The sequence below is a fragment of the Pholis gunnellus genome (assembly GCF_910591455.1).
Source record: "Pholis gunnellus genome assembly, chromosome: 8".
Classification (NCBI taxonomy): domain Eukaryota; kingdom Metazoa; phylum Chordata; class Actinopteri; order Perciformes; family Pholidae; genus Pholis; species Pholis gunnellus.
Genome location: NC_136534.1, coordinates 14,834,560 through 14,857,294, shown reverse-complemented (window position 1 = coordinate 14,857,294; position 22,735 = coordinate 14,834,560). Strand labels below are relative to the sequence as shown.

At 40.9% G+C, this 22,735-nt stretch overlaps 2 protein-coding genes across 2 annotated transcripts; one reads left to right on the top strand and one right to left on the bottom strand.

Moving 5' to 3' along the window:
- Positions 1–3,621: 3,621 nt before the first annotated feature.
- On the top strand, positions 3,622–9,737 carry cep72 (centrosomal protein 72). Its single transcript, XM_079164345.1, has 14 exons — positions 3,622–3,724; positions 3,978–4,105; positions 4,280–4,472; positions 4,556–4,664; positions 5,264–5,415; positions 5,503–5,561; positions 5,675–5,717; positions 6,144–6,344; positions 6,452–6,633; positions 6,751–6,844; positions 6,934–7,112; positions 7,210–7,336; positions 7,636–7,747; positions 7,872–9,737. Exons 1-14 carry the CDS (start codon positions 3,649–3,651, stop codon positions 7,930–7,932), a joined length of 1,716 nt encoding a protein of 571 aa, XP_079020471.1. The 5' UTR covers positions 3,622–3,648; the 3' UTR covers positions 7,933–9,737.
- A 129-nt stretch (positions 9,738–9,866) lies between these two features.
- tppp (tubulin polymerization promoting protein) lies at positions 9,867–22,504 on the bottom strand. Its single transcript, XM_079164346.1, has 5 exons — positions 22,450–22,504; positions 15,877–15,957; positions 14,989–15,321; positions 10,793–10,946; positions 9,867–10,708 (listed from the first exon to the last, which is right to left on the bottom strand). Exons 2-5 carry the CDS (start codon positions 15,888–15,890, stop codon positions 10,499–10,501), a joined length of 711 nt encoding a protein of 236 aa, XP_079020472.1. The 5' UTR covers positions 15,891–15,957; positions 22,450–22,504; the 3' UTR covers positions 9,867–10,498.
- Positions 22,505–22,735: the final 231 nt, after the last annotated feature.

Here is a 22,735-nt window from a genome sequence, read left to right as displayed (position 1 = left end):
CCCTTGTTCTCAGAGCTGCAACAGCATCCCAGCATTGTGTGTCTGTGCGACTCCCTCTCTGCCGTTCTCTCTCCTCCCCTTTCTCCTCCCCTCCACTTTGTTCCATCTACACTACAGGCTGCATCTGCAGCGAGCATGCTCAGTGCAGTGTCTTCATCCGCTGCAGTGGAGGGGTGACGGAGTCGGTATGGAGACTAATTGAGCCAGGACAGGGGTCGACGCTGATACCAGCAGCCAGAGACAGAGGTGGATGAGCTGTGCCAGGTTCCAGGTGCTCATACAAATCATAGACTACAATATAATGCACTTGCAAATATTGAGATGTTTGCAAGGACTGTAAACAGTACAACAGTTGGACACTTGAACATGAGCCAAGAGAACTTTCAAATGCAATGTAAAATGACATTACTGGAGTGATATTTTGATAAACATTTACATAATTTATTATAATATATATTTAGACGTTACATCAATGTAATCTTCCTTGAGTGTACATTTACATTTTGTATCAACCAAAAGCAATTAAATGAGAATAAATAAAACGACATGAGACATTTCTAAACTTTTAAATACTTCCACATTCTCAAAAAATACATGAACTCGATGATGAATCATTAAAAAAAGGAAAAAGCACAGGCAGCATGATTATCATGATCACGGCACCTCAAACGTACAAAGGAGAACATGATGAAGTGTTCCTGGTCCCCTGTGCCCTGTCCGTCCCACAGACAGGAACACAGCCACAGATGCTTGTTGTTATGCTGCAGTAAAACTGCTGAGGCGGCCAATCACAACTCTGAAATCCTGAGAGAGAATCTGCAGTGCACATACCCTACACATATCTGTGAAGAATATTAATATCTTGCAAGGACAACACTGTGGACAAAGAGTTAAACAGATGAGGTCATTTATGTTATAACATTATCACCCCTAAAAACCAAGTAAGTAATAAAAAAGTGTCTTAATAAGTATCAAAGGAGGATGAGGTACGAGCAGAGGCCAGAGCTTAGACCACTGCAGATATATAAACAGCGATAGCGCTGAGGCTGCAGAACAAATAGGACCCGTACTCTGAGGCAGCTGGATGTTTTTGGAATCTACACAACAACTGCTCGACAGACATGATGTGGAGGGTGTCGATAGCCTAAAAGTGAGCAGAGCCTGCTAGACATCCTTGGAAATGATCCCATAGCAAATTAAAATGCCCACATAATGTTGAAATTGAAATGCATAATTAATGTCATCAGGGCTCTCATTATGTCTAAAAAGGTTATTGCTGCGTCCCAGTGACGCAGAATGTCCCCACGGGCTACCCGTTGTAAAGACGATTTTAGTTTTCACTTTAAAACACAAAGCATGATCCTGTTTGAAAAGCAGTTACCATCGTATTAGTTTTTACATAGATTAAACATTCACACTGTTGATTAGTTTTTTGATTCACAAATGAATCAAGGCATCTACAAGGCATTCAGAAAGTGTTAACAATGCCTGTAATTAAAGCCAAAAGGGAAATTTTCAGATAGCTCGTCTAAACAGTTCTGTTGCACTATGAGCTCATCAAGGCAAGTTCCTAATGTTTGTTCAAATGGCAACGGAATTACAATTAATACGACTCAAATCTTCTTCACAAATGTCCTGAAATTCTTTTAAGTTAGGCACATTCATTTTTGCATAGGTCCATTCTGTCCCACAGCCAAGATCTCTACTGGTTTACTAAAGGCCTATGTTACATCGGTCAGTCACATCCAACAGAAACCTGCTGAGGGCCTGTGTGGAGGCCCAACAGCCAACAGACATGGAGCCCTTTAACAGACTCTTGGTGAGACCCTCAGTTGCAACAGCTGCAGAAATGAGCGGAGCAAACGTGTTTGTTCCGACCCTCTGAGCCACAAGCAACGGGAGGCTGAGGGCCACACCGCCAAAGGCCCCTAAAGCATTACCGGCAAACAGACACACCGTCAGGCAGCAGGACAGGGAAGACAAACCGAGGCAACGTGTCATAAGCGTGAGAGCGTCTGCTGAGAGCCAGTCACTCAATCCCAGCAGCAGACAGGAACCACAAAGGAGGATGTGTGCCGTGTTGTGGTCTTCACTGAGCCAAAGGAACTCAAAGGCGAACAGCGCTGGAGCCAAAACCTCGCCGGCCCACTCTGCTTCTCTCTGTATGGAGGCGAGGTATGAGCTGGAGGGAAGCAGGATGCAAAGTGCTGCAGAGAGTCCAAGCAGGAAGAGGCCTACTGAAGGAGCCCTGTGATCCTGCAGAGACAGGAGCAAAATGAAAGAGTGAGAATTTTAACCATTGAATAAATGATCATCTACAGTATTTTCTAACTAAAAATAACAGATCTCAGCAAAGGGGTGACCAGAATACACATTCATTACATATAACAAATAAGCAGTTTAGCTGCAAAATACTCAACAGATTAGAAAAAAGCTTAGCTTAGCTTACTAATTATGTTCCGTTACCAGTAAATAAAATTAATACTAAAATGTCAGAACGTAGTAAATATCCATCACGTATTCCAGAGCCCAAAAGTGACAATGAAACGGCTTGTTTTGCTAAAACAAGTATAAAATCAAAGGATAAACATTAATAAGAAAATATTCAACATTTTTAAGAAGCTGGAACCAGAGAATATTTGGCAATTTGTCTTGAAAAAAAAAAGAAAAAGACTTAAAAGAGCACTACTTTATGATTATATTTTTCTGTAGATCGACTAGCGTTAATTTATACATCGACTATGGTTTCTAAAAGTTTATTAGAAAGTTTTAACATCATCTACATTGGCACTATGGTGAATGGCACGTACCTTAAAAAGTCTGTAAGAAGAGTACAATGCTGTGGCGGACAAAATGATGTTGGAACAAGATGTTGTTACCCACTCTGTTACACAGGCCGCCATTGATCCTGAGGACGAATGACACTCCTGTAAACATCCACGATTTTTGCAACTTTAATTACTACAACTGTTGCATGTATCTGAATATCGGATAGTATTTTATAAAGTCAGCTAATGAACACAGAGCACAAAGAAACCAAACTTTGTGCAGGAACACTTGCAGGTTTGTTTTGACACGTGACGAGTCCGGATATGGCCAGTGCGCATGCTCTAAGAGATGCCTTCATGGCTCCTCGTAAACGCTGACACTGCACCAGCGGTAATACGCGTAAAATGTACCACGGGCCAAAGCGAATTAATTGGAGTTTAGTGGATTACAGCAGTATTGATTTCTACGTTTTAATTATTTTCGAAAGCGATTTTCCTCTGTATATATATATATATATATATATATCTGTATTACACAACTAACATTTTAAATAGTGCTGTAGCCAACCAACGATGATCAGCCAAACTTTTAAAAAATCATTACTGTTTTCACTCTTTAAAAAAGTTTATTCGGATTTTGATAAGACTGCCTTATTAGGCTATGTGAATTAAAGGCACATTCATATCTAGCACTATGGCAAATAGGATTTTTTCAATGGTGTGTAAAAAAATAATAACCATTGTTAGTATGATTTCCAGCCTATTGGTTGTACGCATCAGTAAAACAGCAGTAATGCAGTAAAACAGCAGTAATGCGGGAAGAGGTGTCTAATTTCTTACGACAGTAACGGTACCTGAAGGCAGCTTAAGTTCGAAAAGTATGGCGGCGGCGTGTTTGACAACCATAACAGAGCAATGGATACGGGAGAGATTACAACTAAAGCATCCATGTCTAGGTAACATTATGTCATGCTAATACAAGCAGTTGTGTAGGAGTAAATATCAGTTGAATAACGGGTTAAGTCGTGCAGTTTAGCTTTTGTCAATACAACTCAATTAGCCAGTTACTTTCTCAAGCCTTAGCATCGGCGGCTAAGCTAACGGAAGCTAACATAGCCTCTAGCAATTAACTGTCACCTGCTGCAAACCACAGCATCAGAAGCAAATAACTGAGCGGAGGCTCATTTATACATTAAACTCTTTAAACAGGTGATGTCCGCTCACTGAGCCTCCCGGGGACGTACGAGGAGAAGATAAGACGTCTGGGAAACGCTCTGAATAACTTTGTCCGTCTGAAGTCTCTGGACCTCTCCTGCAATGCGCTGGTCTCCATTGAGGTAACGTTGGGTTTAAACGCTCTACCACATCCTCAAGATGAATGCTGGGAAAAAGGTCGACCATTTAAAGTCCAGTTATCCCCTTTTTATTTCCTTATTATACATTTGTATGCACGTTTCTGGCAATACGTGGTTTTAATAAGCCCCTTTAATACTGTATGGTTTCCTCCCCAGGGGGTTCAACACGTGAAAGTGCTGGAGAGGCTGATCCTGTACTATAACTGCATACCTTCCCTTGAAGAGGTGAAAGTGCTGTTCGAGCTGCCAGCTTTGAGAGAGCTTGACCTCAGGCTCAACCCTCTGGCCAAAAGTTACCCACAATACCGTCCTTGTCTGGTGCACACCATGCCCAACCTACGCAAGCTAGGTGAGATACAGCCATGTCGCCCAGTTTGTGCTAACCACAGGTACGCTTTGATCATAACGAAGTGTCCTCCCCTTGCCTTCTAGATGGTTGTTCAGTCAGAGACACCGAGCGCAAAGCTGCCATAATGCAGTTCTCCTCTGACCTTCTACCTCTGCAGAAGAGCTCGTCTTTGACTCAGGTTGCTGACCAGAGGTACGCTGATTGTCAGATGCTTCAGTTTAGGTGTTTCAGCTCAATGTTGACTTGACAGAGGGCCCACCAAGAACCCCGACAACACAGGAAACAAACACAACTCATTTTAATGTTTTTCTTGAATAGTATGAAAAAGGACAAATGTTTGGGAATGTTTGATTGAATTTTCCCCCCTAAAAAAGGGAGTGACTCAGGTTCTTAATTATAAAGAAAGCAGTCACATGTGGATCAGTGTAGAGTTTTAAAGCCTCGGTGTTGTCCGCTGTCGTCTGTGTTTTCGTCTTACAACTTTAACCCTTTTCAGTGTGTTTTCAGCTTCTGAAAGTTAATTGTAACATTTGGGTCGTCCCTGAAATGTCTCACTCAGTGTTCAAATTGTACATAGCGACACCTTTTATTTGTCACTTCTGGTTGCAAAAAAACAAGATGGCAAAGGCCAATATGCCAAACTCTATGCTTCAAACCCGTCACTGTCACTACGTCCACTTATACAGTCTGCAGGTTAAAACCTCGGGTGCCAAAAATCCCCGTTATCACAATGAACTCCTTTCCGACATGTTCTGGAGTTGTATCTTTACCGTCTTGCTTGTGGTTCCCAGAAGCATTGATCAGAGACTGGCTTTAGTTGACCGCTTGACCAAGAGGCTCTCTCTACTGACTGACACCGACGATATTGTGTTGAATTTTGCCGCGACGAATCATGGAGACCAAAGTGCAACTCAGGCCCACTCAGTTCTCAAGGAGGCCAAAGGTAAGATGTCAAAGTATGAAAGCTAAGTCAAAACCAAACCAGTAGTATTTATGTTTCCTTTTCAAACTGCTATTCATTGTGTCTCAGAACCCAAAGAGGAGGAATCAAAAGACTTTACTGAACAGAGGTGTTCTACTCCAAAACAGGTGATTTTTATTATTATCAGTTATACATTTACATTATCATATATATATATATATATATATATATATATATATATATATATATATATATACTGAATGTCCCCCTCTTTTTTAAGGAAACCGCTAAATCCATCCTCAGGTATCCTTCTACAAAATACGGTAAGTTTTTGCAGCTCTCTTCACAGAGAGTCATGGAGATATAGAAATTGCATGTTAGTGGTTTATTAAGAGGATGAAGACTGTTGTAATGACGGGGTTAACAGTTTGTGGTTCAATGATCATTGTCTCCTCTTTTGTCACGGCTTTATGTGGATCAACGATATCGTGTTCCACAAGCATTTAATCAAAAGATCTGCGATCTGTATCTGGGGATTTGAATGGGTAATCAGGGCTGGGTGAACACAGGATACAATACTTTATTTAGAAATGGAAATAATAAAGTGCACTAAATAAGTTGTACCCCGACCACTGTCCTGTCTTTTCCACTAGGTGGAGACAGAAGCCAATTATTTATTTTTCTTTAATCATGCACATCTAGCGTGAATTAATATTAGTGATTTATTATGTCGTTTGTAATTTGACCAGATATCGCAAGGTCCAAAGTGCCACACATGAAAGAAGCATCTCATAAACGAAGCTCTACCTCATTAAAAGTCACTGAAAGACCAAAGGTGTCCTTTGGCCCCTATGTAGAGAAACGCAGACCTGTGCCTGGAAAACAAAAGCAAAAGGACTTCCCCAATCAAAGCAGACATGCAGCCAAGGGACATTACACCCCCAATCCTGGTAACAACAGTGTCTGTACTTCATGAAATCCTTTGTCAGACTTCAACATCCACACATACACGTTCTTTGCATGTCGTTGAATGTGTGTTTTCAATATTTGAATGCAGATCAAAGTCACGGTCATAGTTCCTCATTAGCTAACATCCGGCCTCCCAGTCCACGTCGTCCTGGTTTGAATTTGTCTGACCTCTCAAACCCCATCTTACATCCTCCAAGACTGACCTACTCCAGCGTAAACAACACTGAGGGGGGCTCCAGCCAGCAACAACAAGGGGAAAAGAAAAAAAGGGTGGGAAGTGAATTCAGTCTAAAACTGAATCATTATTATTTTCCTCCTACTACTTGTACACATCATATTTGAGGTTGTTTTCTGTCTCACGAACTCATCTCTTATCTCATCTCCCAGGGTAGTTATAGGAAACCGCTGGAGATGCTCCTCAACCTCGTGGACAAACACTGGACCGGAGAGAGGTCATTGCATCATAACAACAACTTCCTGTGTGAGTTGGGAGTTTGGTTTGGGGAATGTGGTATCTGATTACAGAAGCTTGAAGATAATGTCTGTCATAATTTCTATTTGTGGCTTTAGCTCGGGCGGTCCAGATCCTCTCTCTGATGGAAAATGATATTTCCAGTCGGGAGGCTGAGGTCAGGACCTTACGACAGGAAGCTGATGCACTAAGCTTTCAAGCGGCTGTACGAGAGGAAGAGCACCAAAGTGAAGTCCGTAACCTCTCCGCTCAGCTGGAGGTAGCCGGCAGTGGTGTCGTGAGTGGATTCAGCACGAGAAAACGATGTTGATCTTCAGGTGGCCTTGATGGTTTTGGAAGAGTGCACTGTATTTATTGTCTTTTCTCTAACACAGGGCAAACTAAACGAGCAGCTGAGGATTGTCTTGGGGGAAAATGTCGCTCTACAGAAACAGCTCATCAAGTTAGAACGACAGTATCTCAAGTCTATGATGAAAAGTTCACCTGTTACTCAGATCAAAGGTGAGTGTGAAGGCCAATGGGAGACATGTACAGTGCCTCCTTGGTGTTCTTGGCTTCATAGCAAAGGGGGTGAATAAATGCACGTATCACATTCCAGCTTTTTTATTTTCAGAGTTTTGCTCATTTCACTTAACCAATTTTGACAATTTTGTGTAGGCCCATTAACTTAAAATCCAAATAAAGAAATTTAAATTCCAGGCTGTAATGCAACAATAAAGAATACTTTTGCAAGGCACTGAACGAGTGATCATTTAGCTGTTTTCCTTACAAACTCACATTTTGTGCTTGCACATTCTCAGAGGCTCAGACCGAAGTGGAGGAGCTGAGGAAAGAGATCGAGGGGTTGAGGGTGAGGGTGCAGGAGGCTGAGAATGTCAAGGATTTGTCAAATATGCTGCAAGAAAGCCACAGGTAAGAAGTCGGGCCTTTTTAGTGTTGGCACTTTGTTTTGCTGTATCAACCACAACCACAACCGTGATGTTCTCGCACCTAAACCAGCCCTACTTTGTCGTTTGTGTCTGCGTATGTACTGCAGGTCCCTGGTGGCTACCAACGAGTGTTTGCTAGCTGAGCTGAAGGGAAGTGGGGAACTTTGAAGAGGAATTTGAATGAAAACATCAAAGCCAGACTATGCCGAACATCATATTAACATTGCTTTCGCTGCACGAGGCCCAGCGGCTACAGACTGTTTCTTTTTTAAATCATTTTTTACTTTATATCACTGCAGTGTACATTTTAATTTATATGTGTATATGTGTTCCTTGCCCTTTTGAAAATGTTGTATTATTTAAAAGAAAAAAGAAAAACAGCGTTTGGTTGATGTAAACCGTAATGGGAAAAGGCAATTAATTCAAGGAAGTTTGTGTATAAGTGTGTGACAGGGCTGTTATGTTAAATGAATGTAAGGGGGGGGGATGTCAGTGAGTAGGTCATAATGTAGTTCCTGGATCAGTGGCAAGATTGTGTCTCTCTTAGCTGCTTTCATGTGTTTTTTTTTAGGTCACTTGTGTCTCCATCTGCTTTGTACGCTGCAGTGGAATGAATGCATCTAGATTCCAGCTGCACTGTGACTTTATTTATACCTCTGCCTTCAGGGCTGGAGAGCTGCTACACACACACTGATGCACTTCTCCCTCACAAACACTAATGCAAGACCTGGCAAACGTGGATGCCCTGCATGTACTGAGTGTAGCTATTGTTTTTATGTGAATGCTCAGGTCAATGGCCGTCGCTACTGGTGGGGAGTTCTGATGTGTTCCCGAAAAGCCATAAGAATATCAAACACTGTCTTTTGACTGACACCCGGTAACCGACTAAGCGGAGGTTCTGGGGTGTGTTTTTTTATTTTAAGTAATGCATTACAAATCATGAACACACGTTAAGAGAGCTATAGAACAAAAACACACTGCATGCACTGGGGCACAATAGTACATTAAAAGTTATTATAAAATAAGACAATATTGTTCCTCCACATTAAAGGTGCACAGTATTTGGCATTAAGCACAGAAAACAGATCAAGCTACTGCAGCAGACAAAACAAATGCACTAATAGCTGCTAGATTTGCATTGATGCATGATTCTTCATCAACTGAGGCTACAGGTAGTGTGTGACACAAACACTGTCACTATGTTGGAAAAATATTCTACAAAAGTATTACTTGTTTGCAATTTTCCCTTTTATCTCATACAGAATAAGACGGTAAAAACCTGCTTTTGTTTTCAGTTGAATTTGTGCCTTGGATGAGAGTACCATGCATAAAAGGTACTCTGAATCTTTACCAACAAACATATAATAGCGTTGGAGCGTACCAGGCTCTGTATGTACAAGTTGATACATATTGATTTTAAGCAAAACAAGATTTTATCACACGATTTCATCACTCACTGTTTTTTAGCAATAAATTATTTAAGTCTGTCCAGTAGTCTGTACTCACAGCAGTTCAGATAAGATATGACACACTCCTGTCATCTGTATGCTTCTGAATCAAATGCAATATACATAAACATGCACAAAGTACAGCAATACAGAAAAAAACAACATAGGAAGCCAGTGTTATCAATTAAGCCATGTGGCTATAACTTTTTCAGAATATACACAATCTTACCACAAATATATTAGAACTACTGTAGAAATCTGAAGAGGAAATATAAGTAAAATGTTAAAAATACAATCTTTTACAACTGAGCTCGTATATTGTGGTTAGAGCTTCCTTCTTCAGCTAAATACACCAATTTAAAAATCTAAATGCATGTTGGCAAAATGGTTTGTAGTCTGAGTAAAGACATCGAAAGAGAAAATGGATTCTCTTGTTGTATTTTTTGTTGAAATGTTGTAAGCAGGCATATTTAAAAGGTTTACATGGGAGGGGCTTTTTTGAGTTACATATTCACAAAAGTAAAATGATACGGCAAAAATCTTCAGTCAGTTAACTACATTGTGTCTTTGCAAAAACAATTTTTAAAGTTCACAAAACCCTTAATATATTTTCTTGGTTTGAGCTGAAGGCAAATTATTCAAATGACAGTGTGAGCTTATAAAATAAAATGAACAGCAGACATGTACTTAAGTTCACTAGAAAGGATGGCAGACAGACAATTAACACGGAAGATGGACAAATTTAAGTTTTCAAAAGAAATAAACATTGATAATACAGTATCTCTGTCAAAAATGTGCCAATTCAACACACTAAAAATGCATTTCTTCAGCTAAGTATGGGATTAGAAAAGAATTTCCATCAGAAAGTGCAATGTTGTTAATTACTCAAACTGTTGTCCCACTTTTGTTTTTCTTGGCATGTTCATTGTGCTCAATAAATATAAGGCCCTATCGTAAGAACAAAGCTTCAATATTCATAGCATAGCAGTTTTCTCTCTTGTACTCTTCAGTGTTTGGCAGTAACTTGCATTCAGACAGGAATGTACCAGCTGGTGACGACTTGGTAAAAATAGATGTAAACAGTTTTCCAGTTCTCACACTTCTCAAAGAGAGGAACCTAAAAACTCTCTCTCACACACACACACACACACACACACACACACAGACACAACATAGATGGGTGGGAAAATATATGAAATCCTATTCTTTTGTGCTTTCTTTGATTATTCATTTAATAGAAAATTATCCTAGTAGTTGATCGAATGTTTATTTCCTTATGCTCGCCCTCACATGGGTTTGCCCTCGGTAGGTTTATTCACTTTCTTTTCGTATGACCCTCGATGTTTGTACCCCGAGACGTATCCCGAAGTGTCAACCATGTCCACTCGTCCCGCCTTACCCTTCCCGCGACCGGTGTTGTCGAACCGCTCCTTGTGTGACCCTGTAAACTTAGTGGGGTCTGTCAGACGGCTCACTGTCGGGGAAGCCACGGCTCTCTACGGGGAAGTTAAGAAAACATTTGAGTAAATTCTGTGATTGCTGGTATGAAAAGTCAGTAATATTCACGCGTTGAGTCTTACCGTGACTCCTGCGATGACGGGTGTTTTCCCCTCAATCAGCTTGAAGACCTCGGCCTCAGCCTCATCTCCAGCCTTTTCTTTATATTTCTTCCTGGCCAGCTCTCCGAGTGCAACCTTGAACTCGTCGTATGTGATGGTGCGACAGGATTTCTTCCTGCAATGTAGGTGGAAAAGTAGCTTAAGTATGGGATAACACCTAATAGCACATAAAACCCCCGCAAAAAAAATGATCTCAACTGTGTCTCCGGGGAAAGAAACGCTGTATTTACGCTCGCTTCTCTACAGCATGTCAGAGTTTGAAAGCTTAAAATGAGAGCGGACGGTAGTGTACACAGAGCCATGTGTGATCACTTCAACATGGCAGATGTAAGACACAGCATGGAGATGGTATCCTGCTGAGATAAACAGTGAGAAACCGTTCACTGTTTGGATCTCGTCTCCCTGTATTTCACTGTTGTCTGAGCAACCGGACAGACTTAAACACACACACACACACACACCTGTGGGCTGTATATGTGAGTGTGTCTTCATATCATGTATCATATTGTGTCCAGCTGTATAGTTCAGCTGCAGTAGTCAGGGCCCCAGCTATAGGGACCTTTAGACCTGCTGAATCCCTGTGTTCTCATTTATAACATCAAACTGTTGTAACCGCTGACAATACGACACCACAGATCATCATCATCATCTATTATTCTCCTTCTGAGAGTGCTCCAGTTGTTTAACTGGCCATTTGCACTTCCATGTTAAAAAGAAAAGTGCATAGTAACACAAACACAAACAGCCACTGCCGTGGTGATAAATCACCTAAACAACAGCCGATAAAGCCTGCAGTCTTCCTGGGCAACCTGCTGTCATAGCAACACGCTACAGTAAACAGGGACGTTTGGGTTTATTATTAATTCGACTCATCCATTGAGAGGTTTTGTTTGGGCGATCCATCAGTGTTGAACATTTGAGAGCTCCATTCCTTTGCCCCTGTTCCATGCTGTCTATTGTCAGAAGGGAAACTGGACTTCCAGCTGCCGTTTCTGTCCGGGGAAGTTAACTGTGCAGATCTCCCCACACGGAGTTATTTAATGCTCCAAAGTATTAAGGGTTAAGCTGTGTAAATAAACAGGGAATCAGATCCTGAGAAGGCTGCGATAAGGTTGAGAAGGACAAAGGTTAGAGGGCGAGTTGAGCTTTGCTTTAGTCCGGGATACTGCGGGAGCTGACTTACTGTTTATTATAGTTCAACCATCTGCAGTACATGATCCATATGGATCTGACACAACAGTAGTTGTCTCAATCCGTTTCATGCTAAGATGCTCCTGCACCGCCTACGTCCGTGTTCAGTGATAAGGAAACACAACCGAAGCCACCATAAAGACCATGCTAGCAAGTAATTAGTCCACACCAGATTGCTACCTCATCCATAGTTTACGCTGTGGTGTTCTGGCTCCAAGCAGGCAGACAGCACAGCAGAGACTCAATGTGCTGCAACAGACCTCCATACACCCACAATAAATGTGGATTCATTCGGCCGTACCGTGATTAGCCAGTGCTCATTAAGATGTTTAATTTTTCGTGTGCAAGCAAAGAGCTTTGACACTGATTAAAGGGAAAGTGGAGATCTGCATCTTTGGCATGGCAGCCCTGCCAGGCTCAGTCATGCCTGGAGTCAGAAACCACATGAACCCCCCCCCCCCCCCCCCCCCCCCCAGTATGTACTTCTGTTTATCCTGTGGCTGAATGAAGTGTTCGCACGCCACACGTTTTGTTCGGATTCTACTGTACAATCCTCCTCCACACAGCTGTGGTTTAATATGCAAGCATCACATCTGAGCATCTAATGTATACAGCATTGCTCAAATTGACCACATTTCTAAACATTGCTCACCAATGGAGTGGGATGTTATCAGGCGTAAATCCTGCAGTTAGCTTAAAGTTCCCTCTCCAAGTATTGCCAAGGAAAATATTCACAGCAGCAAACATGAACACCCACTGCCATGCCAACTGTGTGAAGTTGCTGATGTGGGTGACTCACGGTCCTGGAAAACAAGGGTGCTCCTTTTGTTTTACAAATGTAGAAAGATTTGTCAAGTTTGCTGTAAGACGTCATGGCTGAAGTAATTAAGTTGCTTTTTATCTTTCAGCAGAGGAAATGTATGATAAATGCAAATAAATTCAAATATGTGAGTCAGTGTGAGAGTATCTGAAGCCACATGCATGTTTGGCTATAGCTGAGGCCTGAATCCTGCCACTGCCTTCTTGTGTATCTCCTTTAACATGTTTTGTAAGTTTGAGGAAACTAACATGCATTATCAAATCCATTTCATAGAGGAACAATTCATTTCCAATACCTTCAAATATGATACACAATAAATCAGGAATAACTAAAATTACAGCAATTTTAGTCTCTGCTGTACTCTATGTCTGTAATAGTAGAGGTAAGTAGGTCAGTTTTGTGGAGTTACTGGTGCTGCTTTTTAAAATATTGTATTTTATCTGTACGCAGTTTTTTTTTTTTTTTTATAAAGACAGGAACAGTTTCAAATTGAAAAATCCCACTAAAACCACTTTGGAATCTCCTGTATATCAGTGCGTACACAGAGTGACTGAGATTGAGCTACGGTTCCACAGCAGCGGGAGAAAATATATTAAATCAGTGTGAGATTCACACTCCTGATGACTTGATGATGAGTGGCTACACTCTTCTATCCTGGTTCATAACGTTCAACCAGAATAAAAAAGATGAATAAAAAGCTGCGTTGTGTATGAATGAAGAGAAAATAAATAATCATGCGCAAATAAATGTACAAACCCACATTGTAAAAGCCCTGCCCTTTCCTACACCAGCTTTATTATGTGTCACCTTACTGTATGTGGCCAACTTTTGGCCGCTCTGTTTTCCTTTACAAAACATTACACCGTTTGCTAGCTCCAATAAAAGTCAGTTAAGTAGCCTGACATGATTTATGATGAATGGACAACGGCATAATAAGGAAAAAACCTTTTCACCAAGTAAGACCTGCCTGTTGGTTCAATCTTTCTGTTCAGCGGTTACAGTTTGCTTGCTGAACCAGTATCCCGAGAATAAGTCAGCAGCAGCACCATAACACTCAATTTGGGTGAGTCTGTCTGTTAACTTTCTTTTGCGCAATCCCTCAAAAATAAAAAGGCAGCCATTCTACAAGCTGAACCTCCTCGAGTGTAAGTTTAAAGTTGCTACAGGATCACATTTTAAATTTGAGTTTAAAGTTTTGGCGCAACACAATTATATTTATTCTATAGGTTTTGAGTAAAAAAAAGTTTAAATTTAGCTAGTTTGAAAGGTAAACCATGATTTAAAGGAGCTGGTGTAAGCCAGCCTGGATGTGGTGGGGAAGATATCTACACACATCTGTCAATATGTTATCAGCCCAAATACATTCAGTGGGTCAATGTAAGCACAGCTGTACAGATGAAAAGTGTTTCTTCTTTGATGAAGTGATATTGAGGTCACAGCTTATTATTAGATTCTACTTCACTTAAGTAAAGCAGTAAGGGATGAATCAAGCTGGCCTAAGGAGGTACAGGATGAGCCATCGTGGCCTCTTGCTCTGGCTGCTGCTTCTGATTTACAGCCGAGCCAACTTGATAAATAAGAAACAAAGGCATCTTCTAAAACAATGTCTGAAAACTAACTACGAAATATCTGCCTCAGAGCTGTTTCTAGCGTGCTTGTGCCAATTTCAGTTTGACAAACATTATTGTTTGCTTGTTTCCTTGGAGCAGGCCCTAATGAAACAGTTGACATCTTAATTAGGTATTATTAATAAGGTTGGGGCCTGTTTTACTTGATTGTGTGTGTGTGAAGACGATACCACAGATTCAATTCTCTGAACACTAATGAAATAGAGTAGAAACATTCCTACAGTGCAGCCCAGAGACAGTTTTCCTCTCCACTTCTGTGTTCCTAACAACCATAATGGTACCCTGTTTGCACCACTTTAGTGGCCTCTTGGGCATGCTGATCTGGGTGACTAAGCCTGTAGTCATCTCAGCCGCTGCAACCGTGAAGTAACACTGTAGTAAAAGAATCCTGTAGAGGCATGCCTGTAACAAGATCTTAGCTGGTTCAGATGTTGGCAGATTAAGTGAAAGCAAAAAAGACTTTTAGGCAATGAAAGGTAGCTTAAATAGGCTCAAATAAACAATATTGTCTTTCTTACTTGACTTTGCTGAAGACGATGTCAACGTCAGTGAGGGTGATGTTCTTTCCATCAATCACGCCACAGTCCTTGCAGAGCTTGGACCAGTTCTTGCCGTGCAAGTCTTTGCCGGTGGCGCGAGTGTCAGCGTGGATGGCGAAGCGGCGAAACGACTCTTCCAAAGCGGTCACCTCCACTGGTGTGGAGGAGCCCGCGCCTCCGTCACTGGTCCCATTGGACTCAGTTGAAAGCCTTTTGGACAGCCGGTCTCTAGACTGTTCACTGTGCGGCCGTAAAGGGGCCGAGCCCACAGGATGTTTGGCTGTCTGGACTTTAAAGTCATCTATGTTGTCTCTGAAGGGGGGGGAAACACATCATCCACATGAAGTAAGAGCTGTACATGGCAGTTTTCAGTTGAGGTGATATATTGGAAAATGTAGTACACGCACTGAAGCTACTCTTTTGGACCACACAACTAAGTATTCAGAACACAAGAGGTCCTATTGGCTTTAAATCAAGTAACAGCATTAAATTATTCTTATCAGGATTTACAGGAAAAGTTAATGGAGTTGATCACAATCAACAGATTCAAGAGAAAAGGGACAATTAATCACAGTCTGTACAGCAAGTACAAAGAACATCAGATCTAACGGAAAAACAGTGAGTCATGCCTTAAGGTCAAGACACAAGCTACTTCTGGTACAATTAGACTCTCTAGAGGTGTGTTTTTGTGCCCACACTGCCTGTGAATGGGCAGGTGTCTTGCTTGTTCTAGTAAAGAGGTGAAGGATATAAATAGATCTCCGTGGAAGTCAAAAGGCGCACAAATCAAGAACCAAGAGAGCAGATGGATATCTGAACACACGTAATGTGAGGTGAAGGCTCATAACATGACTTCTTAAAACTTACTTCGGGTCTGCCATGCTTGTGCGGGAATTTGGTTCCTTCTGTGCAGTGCTTGAATTAGCGGACTTTTGTTTTCTCTTTGTGCTGTGAAAAAGACGAGAATGGAGGTGAACACTGTGAGAGGATGTGTCTGCACATATGCGAGTGCCAGAGAGTGGAAGGGATGAAACAAATAAAACCAAAGCAATAAACACAGCACAACAAAAGATACATTCCACATATATGCTTGTCATATATACTTGTCACTCTTTAATTGTGCTCCAATAAAAACACAATTATTTATGACATAATGTCTAATCCAGTCCGGCACACAGACAGAACTATATTTAAGGAAAACCTTCAGAATGAAGTGAATAATAACGACAGAAAAGGAACAAGATCATCATCATCATTAACTCCAAATGAACCCCAGATAGCGTCTGTCTTTAAGCTATTGTTCGTTGTGACAGATCCTTAAATGTTGCATTTGCACTCTGAGCAGCATCGTCACTTTCCTCTCCTGCTTAAGATGATTTCATTCAGTCTGACTTTAGGGATTCCTCTCTAAACACATCATCATCCTGACTTGCATCTCTTTGCATAGAGCAGCAGCGTGTCACCATCAACTCAGCCTCACACTGATACCACGACTGAAGCGCTTGCATTAGTCATTACTGCCAATACAAAATAGCAAAAAGCCCCTCTGCTATTTTTAATAACAAAAAGTAATCCTGAACTATATAAGTGATGGTGCTCTGCTCACCTTTCAGCTGTCCCCATACTTAGCCCAGCATCCTTAAAGGACCTGTGTTGCCATGGCAAAGTACACCGTCCTCAACCAAGTCTCTAAAACCAGTAGCTGCACTTCAATTTAAACTAGATGCTAACAAGATGCCAACTAGAGAGAGACGTCGTGTCCTGTGGACCTAACCGTCTGCGCCAGCTACCAAAGTTTCAAGCAAGTCCCTCAAGTCGCCAATAAAGACTTTCACTCACCCCCAGTGGCCCCGTGTAAAGCGAAGGGTTGTGGACCCTGTGGCCAACAGTTACGAATGTGACCTTGCTAAGTACAGTTGACACTTGAATGGGTACAAAAGGACAAAGATTGACACGGCATAAAGCCATTATCATCACGATGTCGATTCTTAGAGGGGAAAAAAAAGGAGATTATTAATGTCTATGAATAATGGCATTCAGAGCAACAGACACTGGGGACCCATTGTTCAATGCTAGTGGCTTCTGTCTGACCCATGCCCATTTCTTCACACATACACACACATGGTGACATCGCAGAGTACCACTATTGATGGAAAGGGTTTTGTAGTCATGTGTCATCGAGGGCTCAGGCCAAGACAATCCAGATAGAGTTATTGAGGTTGTTGATGCCTCAATGTTTTATTTATCTAGTATACATACCATTAACAAAGTACACGTAAAACCTGGTTACATATATCATTTTTAACATCCTATGATCGATCTTTGTAGCTGTGCCTATTTTCAGTGAATATGTGTACATTTGCACTCAATGTTATGGGTATGCTGTGGTTATAAACGGGATGTTACCACTAGTTGTCTGTTTAGGTCAATCATTTTATAACAGTAAATTAAATTTACAATTTAGCCCATAATTTGCACTTTAAGCATTTTAATATTCAAAGAAAACAACAACATTGCTTACATGTGGAAAAATTAACTTAAAAAAAAAATGTAATATATCTGAATTCAAGCATCAAATCTAATTCATCATTTTCTTTTCGCTCAATCATTTAGTCTATTAAATGTCATAAAATAATGTCCACAAGGTAATATCTTTAACAAACAGCCCAGTACCCAAAATAAATTAAATTTACAAAAAATATTCAATCCACCAGAACATTGTCACATGTGATGCTGGAACCTGAGACCAAATATTATATGATAGAAGACTTATTAATTAACTATCAAAATTATTGGCAATTCATTTTCTATTGGGCAAATCAAATAATTCACTTTAGGTCATCACACACATTGGGGTTTTTAATCAAGAAGTTCACATAGATTTACTGACTTATAATCAATATAATTTCACTGTAATTCCAAAAAGGAAATTATATTATTTCAACTAATATTCATAAAAATAATATGATACTGAGGTTCCATCTAATACTAACTAAACAGTACTTTAGTGGAGATCCACATCCTTTCAAATAGAGTAACTACTTGCTGTGTGTTTTCCTTTGTGCTTAAATGAGATCTTTGTGTGAAACAAAGGAATCTTTTTACTCTCTCTCTCTCCTCCAATTTATAGTCAGTAGTTTCTAGAGTCCAAGTCCTCAGTACAACAAGCCTCCTCAAACCACATCATGTTCAATACATGAAGGAGAGGTCATTAACACAGTTCAGTGGCCTGAAGTAGAACACATACTGATGAAAGGAAATGTAGTGCTCTGATAGACTATGAACCCATTATAAACTGTATAGTATGGAGTAGAGATGATTTGGTGCTGTAAAGCTGTACTTTACCAATACGGTGTTTTGGGCCAAATTCCTACTCTGTGTATTTTAAAAATGAGACCAGTACAACCATCGTAGTAGAATGGTTTTGTCCTGTTTTGTTTTTTTCCTGCCCCACTTTGCCACATACTCACGAGAAGCCATTTGGTTAAGGGCAGATCTCCAGAGACAAATCTGTAACTGGATGACAGCATGCTTACATACACTCGCCTTCTGGCAATACACTGCACAGATGAGTGCTTTAACCATAAATTGACCCATTTTTAACTGCATCTATTCATAGCAACAATACGCAGCCATGGCTGGAACATTCTATTCATTCTCAAGGGAGGAGATCAGCCGGTAGACAACATGCAGGCTGAAATACCAAAAAACTAAACTGTTTTTTTTAGTTTGGCAGATGGCGTTTCACCCACAAAATGATGACACTGTTGTCAGTGTGATGCGAGTGTGTGTGAGAAGAGAGTTTGACCGAGGCCCACTCCTCCATCGTGGTGAGTGGGCATGCACAGATCCCATCTGCTTTCTATCGAGATCAGTGTCCTGTCCAGGCAGCTGCTCAGGAATGTGACGTGTCAGTCAATCAAAATGTAAAACAGAGACCATCGTCACTACACTAAAGTGTCCTCAAAGCTTATCTCCATCTATAGTCCACCATATCTACCAGTTTTCTGCTAGTGACTGTGACTGCTCTTCTGTGGCGTACCTCCATTATTAACCTAAAACTAATAAAACACATTAGTAAGCCATAGAGCTGCAGCGATTAGTGGATTATTCTATTAGATCACCAGAAAATGAATTTCTAACTATTTTGATCATCGATTCATTGCTAACGTCATCATTCAAGCAAAACTAGCATTTGAACATTTGATGGTTCCAGCTCCTCAAAATTGAGAATTTATAAAACAAGAAACTAGGTGACATGTTCCTTCATTACAATGAAGGCGTGTGTTGTGGTTTATTTTGACATAATTATTATTATTGTTATTATATTACTCCTCTGCAGAAAATAGATCCCAACAAATGTTTACTTAAAACTACAGTGCCCAGCTGTTTAAGGATATCTACATCTTCAGTAGAAACCAATGAGTGAGTGCCACAGACAGCATGGCAAACATATGGAAGCCTTATCCTTCAACATGGTCTGTTTCAGGCACTGACACCACTAAATAGAACCTCTGAAGTCTAGGACCTTCCAATCATCTAACCCTAACCCTTATCCTGTGCTTAAATTAGACAAATTGTCTCATGAATGAGATTTTGAAGGGCTTTAATTTTAGAATGCTACATCAGGATGTCCTGGTTATTTCAGAGTGAGACCTTGAGGTGGTCTGCTATTAGCCTGTTTTAAAATTATTTTTAACAATGCACCATTTCCTCTACAATCTAATTTGAAATGAGACAAATTGTCTCATGAGTGTGATTTGAAGTGAGCTCATGAATGAGATTGACCTCTTCCCAAGTTCCTAGACACTGGGAACTGATACCACACGACTCGCAATGATCACTTTAGTGGAGGTAGAGCCCACTCCCAAGACTCTAGGTCATATATATATATATTCAAGAAGCCTAGTTGTAGTAACAAAGTATCTGTGTAGTCAACAACTGTCAAATCAAATAAAGAAAGTACACATCAATTACATTTTAAAATATAATATATAATTACGTTTTCAAATTTAACTGGATGGATTATAAATAATACATAGAAATACATAAATAAATGTTGTTCTCTCATTTCAAGTAAAATAAGGCCTCCATCTAAAAATAAAATACACAAAAATGAATCTTTGAAAAGCTTGCATCAGAAATTGCTTGATTTTAGAAAAATGTATGAAAAGGAAAAAAGGAAAGTGTGGCTGGAGTGAACTTTTTTTCTTCTCTTTTGTTAAATCATTTCACATCATAACGGTCTCAGTGAACTTTATAATAAACAATCTCTACACACTTCAACATCTTGCCCTCAGTTCAGACTGGAGTGTTTGGTCTGAAAATGTGTGTTTGGTCTCGTAGTGGCGTTTCACATCGGCGCATTTAATAATGGCCACGGTATCTGAACATACGAGTCGTTTAGTAGCGCCAGCAGGAAGAATGAACAAATAAGAGTTCGTCCATTCTTTGTTAAAAGCTCTGTTTTCGTGGTCCACTTATCTTTTTAGAGCACGCCATGTAAAATTATCCAACTTACTTCTCGCCTTCTCTCCGTCTCCCGCGTCTGTGTGCAAATCTCACTCGGCTCACGAACGATGCGTTTCAGAATACAGATATTCGATTGGCTGAGTAGCGACACGTGAGATGATTTACAACGTATGTGATTGGTCGGTGTATTTCCTGGACTGCTGAACGAGTGCCGTAAAGGCTGGAAAAGCTGTGCAGGTTAAAATAGAAGCGCTCCGCCAAAATGTATAATTCTCAATTATCCATCAGTTATAAGTCCGGGTCCGGATAGGACAGCGTCTGGGTCCGGATCCAGACCGCGGTCCGCCTATTGGTGACCCCTGCTCTAAACCATTTCCCAGTTTGGCCACAGTCCCCCACCCTCACTGTTCCCCCAAAGACATAAGGAGAGCGAGTATGACATCAGCATGCTGCAGACCGGGTCTGAGGTCACCACCACGCTGTCTCTATTCAGTCCTCGCCTCCCTAAGCCCTTTAACTGCTCGGTGAGTCAAAGATCTTGGCAAGCATAGTGCAGTAGAAAAACAAGATGTTTGAAACAAGCAGCTACAGTGGTTATTGTTGGCAGCAGCAGCAAGCCAAATAGAGGTATAAGGCAGTGTAAAGCCAGCCATGGGGTCCTTATATGCAACCCCGCGTTTGTGAGGAATACATTATGCCATAAACAGCATAAGTGTCCCTGACATGGCTCAGATGGAGAGAGGTCTGTTGAGCCAGCAGCAAATTAGCTCTGAGTCCAGTTTAATTTCTTTTGAAGCCAGACTGTGTTGTATAATGTCTCTCTTAGTTAATCAAGATAAGTCATTTTTAAGTCTGTGTAATGACAAAGAAATGCCATGTAGTCTCTTTGTTACAACAATATCTTCTCCTGCAGCCACACACACACACATACACACACTGAAAAACAAAATTTGCCCTTTTGTGTATAAAGAAAATGCTGCCGGACTGCAACACCTCCTTTTGCCCAGAAGCATCACCTTTATTTTGGAAACCTGACCTGAATTTGAGTCACCATAAACAAAATAGGGTAATTTACACTCTGAGATTAATTGTTTGTGACAGAACCCAAAGGCTCTTGGACCAATGCAATGAAACCTAGGACAGTGAAATCTGGGACAAAGTCGGTGACTGTTTTGTCTTCTCATGCATACCTAATTTAACCTATGGGGAATGCTGCTACAAAACCATTTACTGAGAAAAAAATAAACATACCTTCATTAGATGTACTGTATTTGAAGGGCCTCCTATTATCCTATTTATTAACCCTAAGAGCAATTCACAGTAGATCAGGATGCTAATAAAAGAGGGCTTCATTTTTTTCATGCATAATTATGTAACTACACATGTAAGCCAGCAGCTTGGCATGAAAGCTGCAGCCACATGCCAAATACATTGTCATTCTTTCTGACAAGTAACGATGCTTATTGCAGAAGCCTTCACTCTGGCTCTCATTGAGCCCGCTTTAAAAAAGATAAACAGAGGAGAAAAAGCTTGTGTTTATGTTACTAGACATGGCTGCAGCTGTGTCAGTGCGAAACATGTTACATAAACTTGCAAATGCCAGATTCACACTGAGTCCACGTGATCAGGTTGTTATTGTCAGCCCCTGATGGGTGTCTGCCAATGCAGAACATGGCATTTTAGGAAAATACCCTTTCAAATTTGATTCAAGTTTGGGCAGAGCATGCTGCCACACGCCCTTGCAGCTTTAAAGGCATCTTATTTTGTGAATTCAGTAGCATGTTCAGGAAGCATTCAAAGACATGAAAACAAAACAAAGAGCACCTTCAGGAATCTGCTGAATTTTGCGTGGGCTGTCATACAGTCATCGACATCTTCCATTTGTCATAATGTGAAAACATGCAGGTGTGGCATGAGCCAAAACAAGCAACAATTTAAGAAATGACGGAAAAATTAAGTTATAATCACCTGGTGATGTAATCCCCCCCTCCCTCCTTGTCAAATTCACAAAAACATAATTGCGCGTCGCGGAGTCCTGAAGTCTCTTTCGTCCCCGCTGCCTGAACTCAAGTCTGCTCGACGGTCTAATTCTCTCCGAGATGTTGAAGAGAAACCAGCGCGCTGATTGGCTGCCCGCCGTGTGCGAAGAGCTGTTTTCTTCTTGCCTCGGTGTTGTTGCCTGCGATGGTGCCACAGTGCTCAGTGGAGCGCTCATAAACAAGCGGTCGGAGCTCGGAGCATCTTTTTGGTGCTT

Excerpts from the sequence above, each read along its gene's own strand:
- cep72 (XM_079164345.1), top strand. The coding sequence starts at position 3,649 with ATGGCGGCGGCGTGTTTGACAACCATAACAGAGCAATGGATACGGGAG. Across the intron at positions 6,634-6,750 it reads AAGGGGAAAAGAAAAAAAGG|GGTAGTTATAGGAAACCGCT; the intron begins GTGGGAAGTGAA and ends CTCATCTCCCAG. Across the intron at positions 7,113-7,209 it reads AGGTAGCCGGCAGTGGTGTC|GGCAAACTAAACGAGCAGCT; the intron begins GTGAGTGGATTC and ends TCTCTAACACAG.
- tppp (XM_079164346.1), bottom strand. Across the intron at positions 10,947-14,988 it reads ATCGTCTTCAGCAAAGTCAA|GAAGAAATCCTGTCGCACCA; the intron begins GTAAGAAAGACA and ends CCTACATTGCAG. Across the intron at positions 10,709-10,792 it reads CCGTCATCGCAGGAGTCACG|AGAGCCGTGGCTTCCCCGAC; the intron begins GTAAGACTCAAC and ends ACTTCCCCGTAG.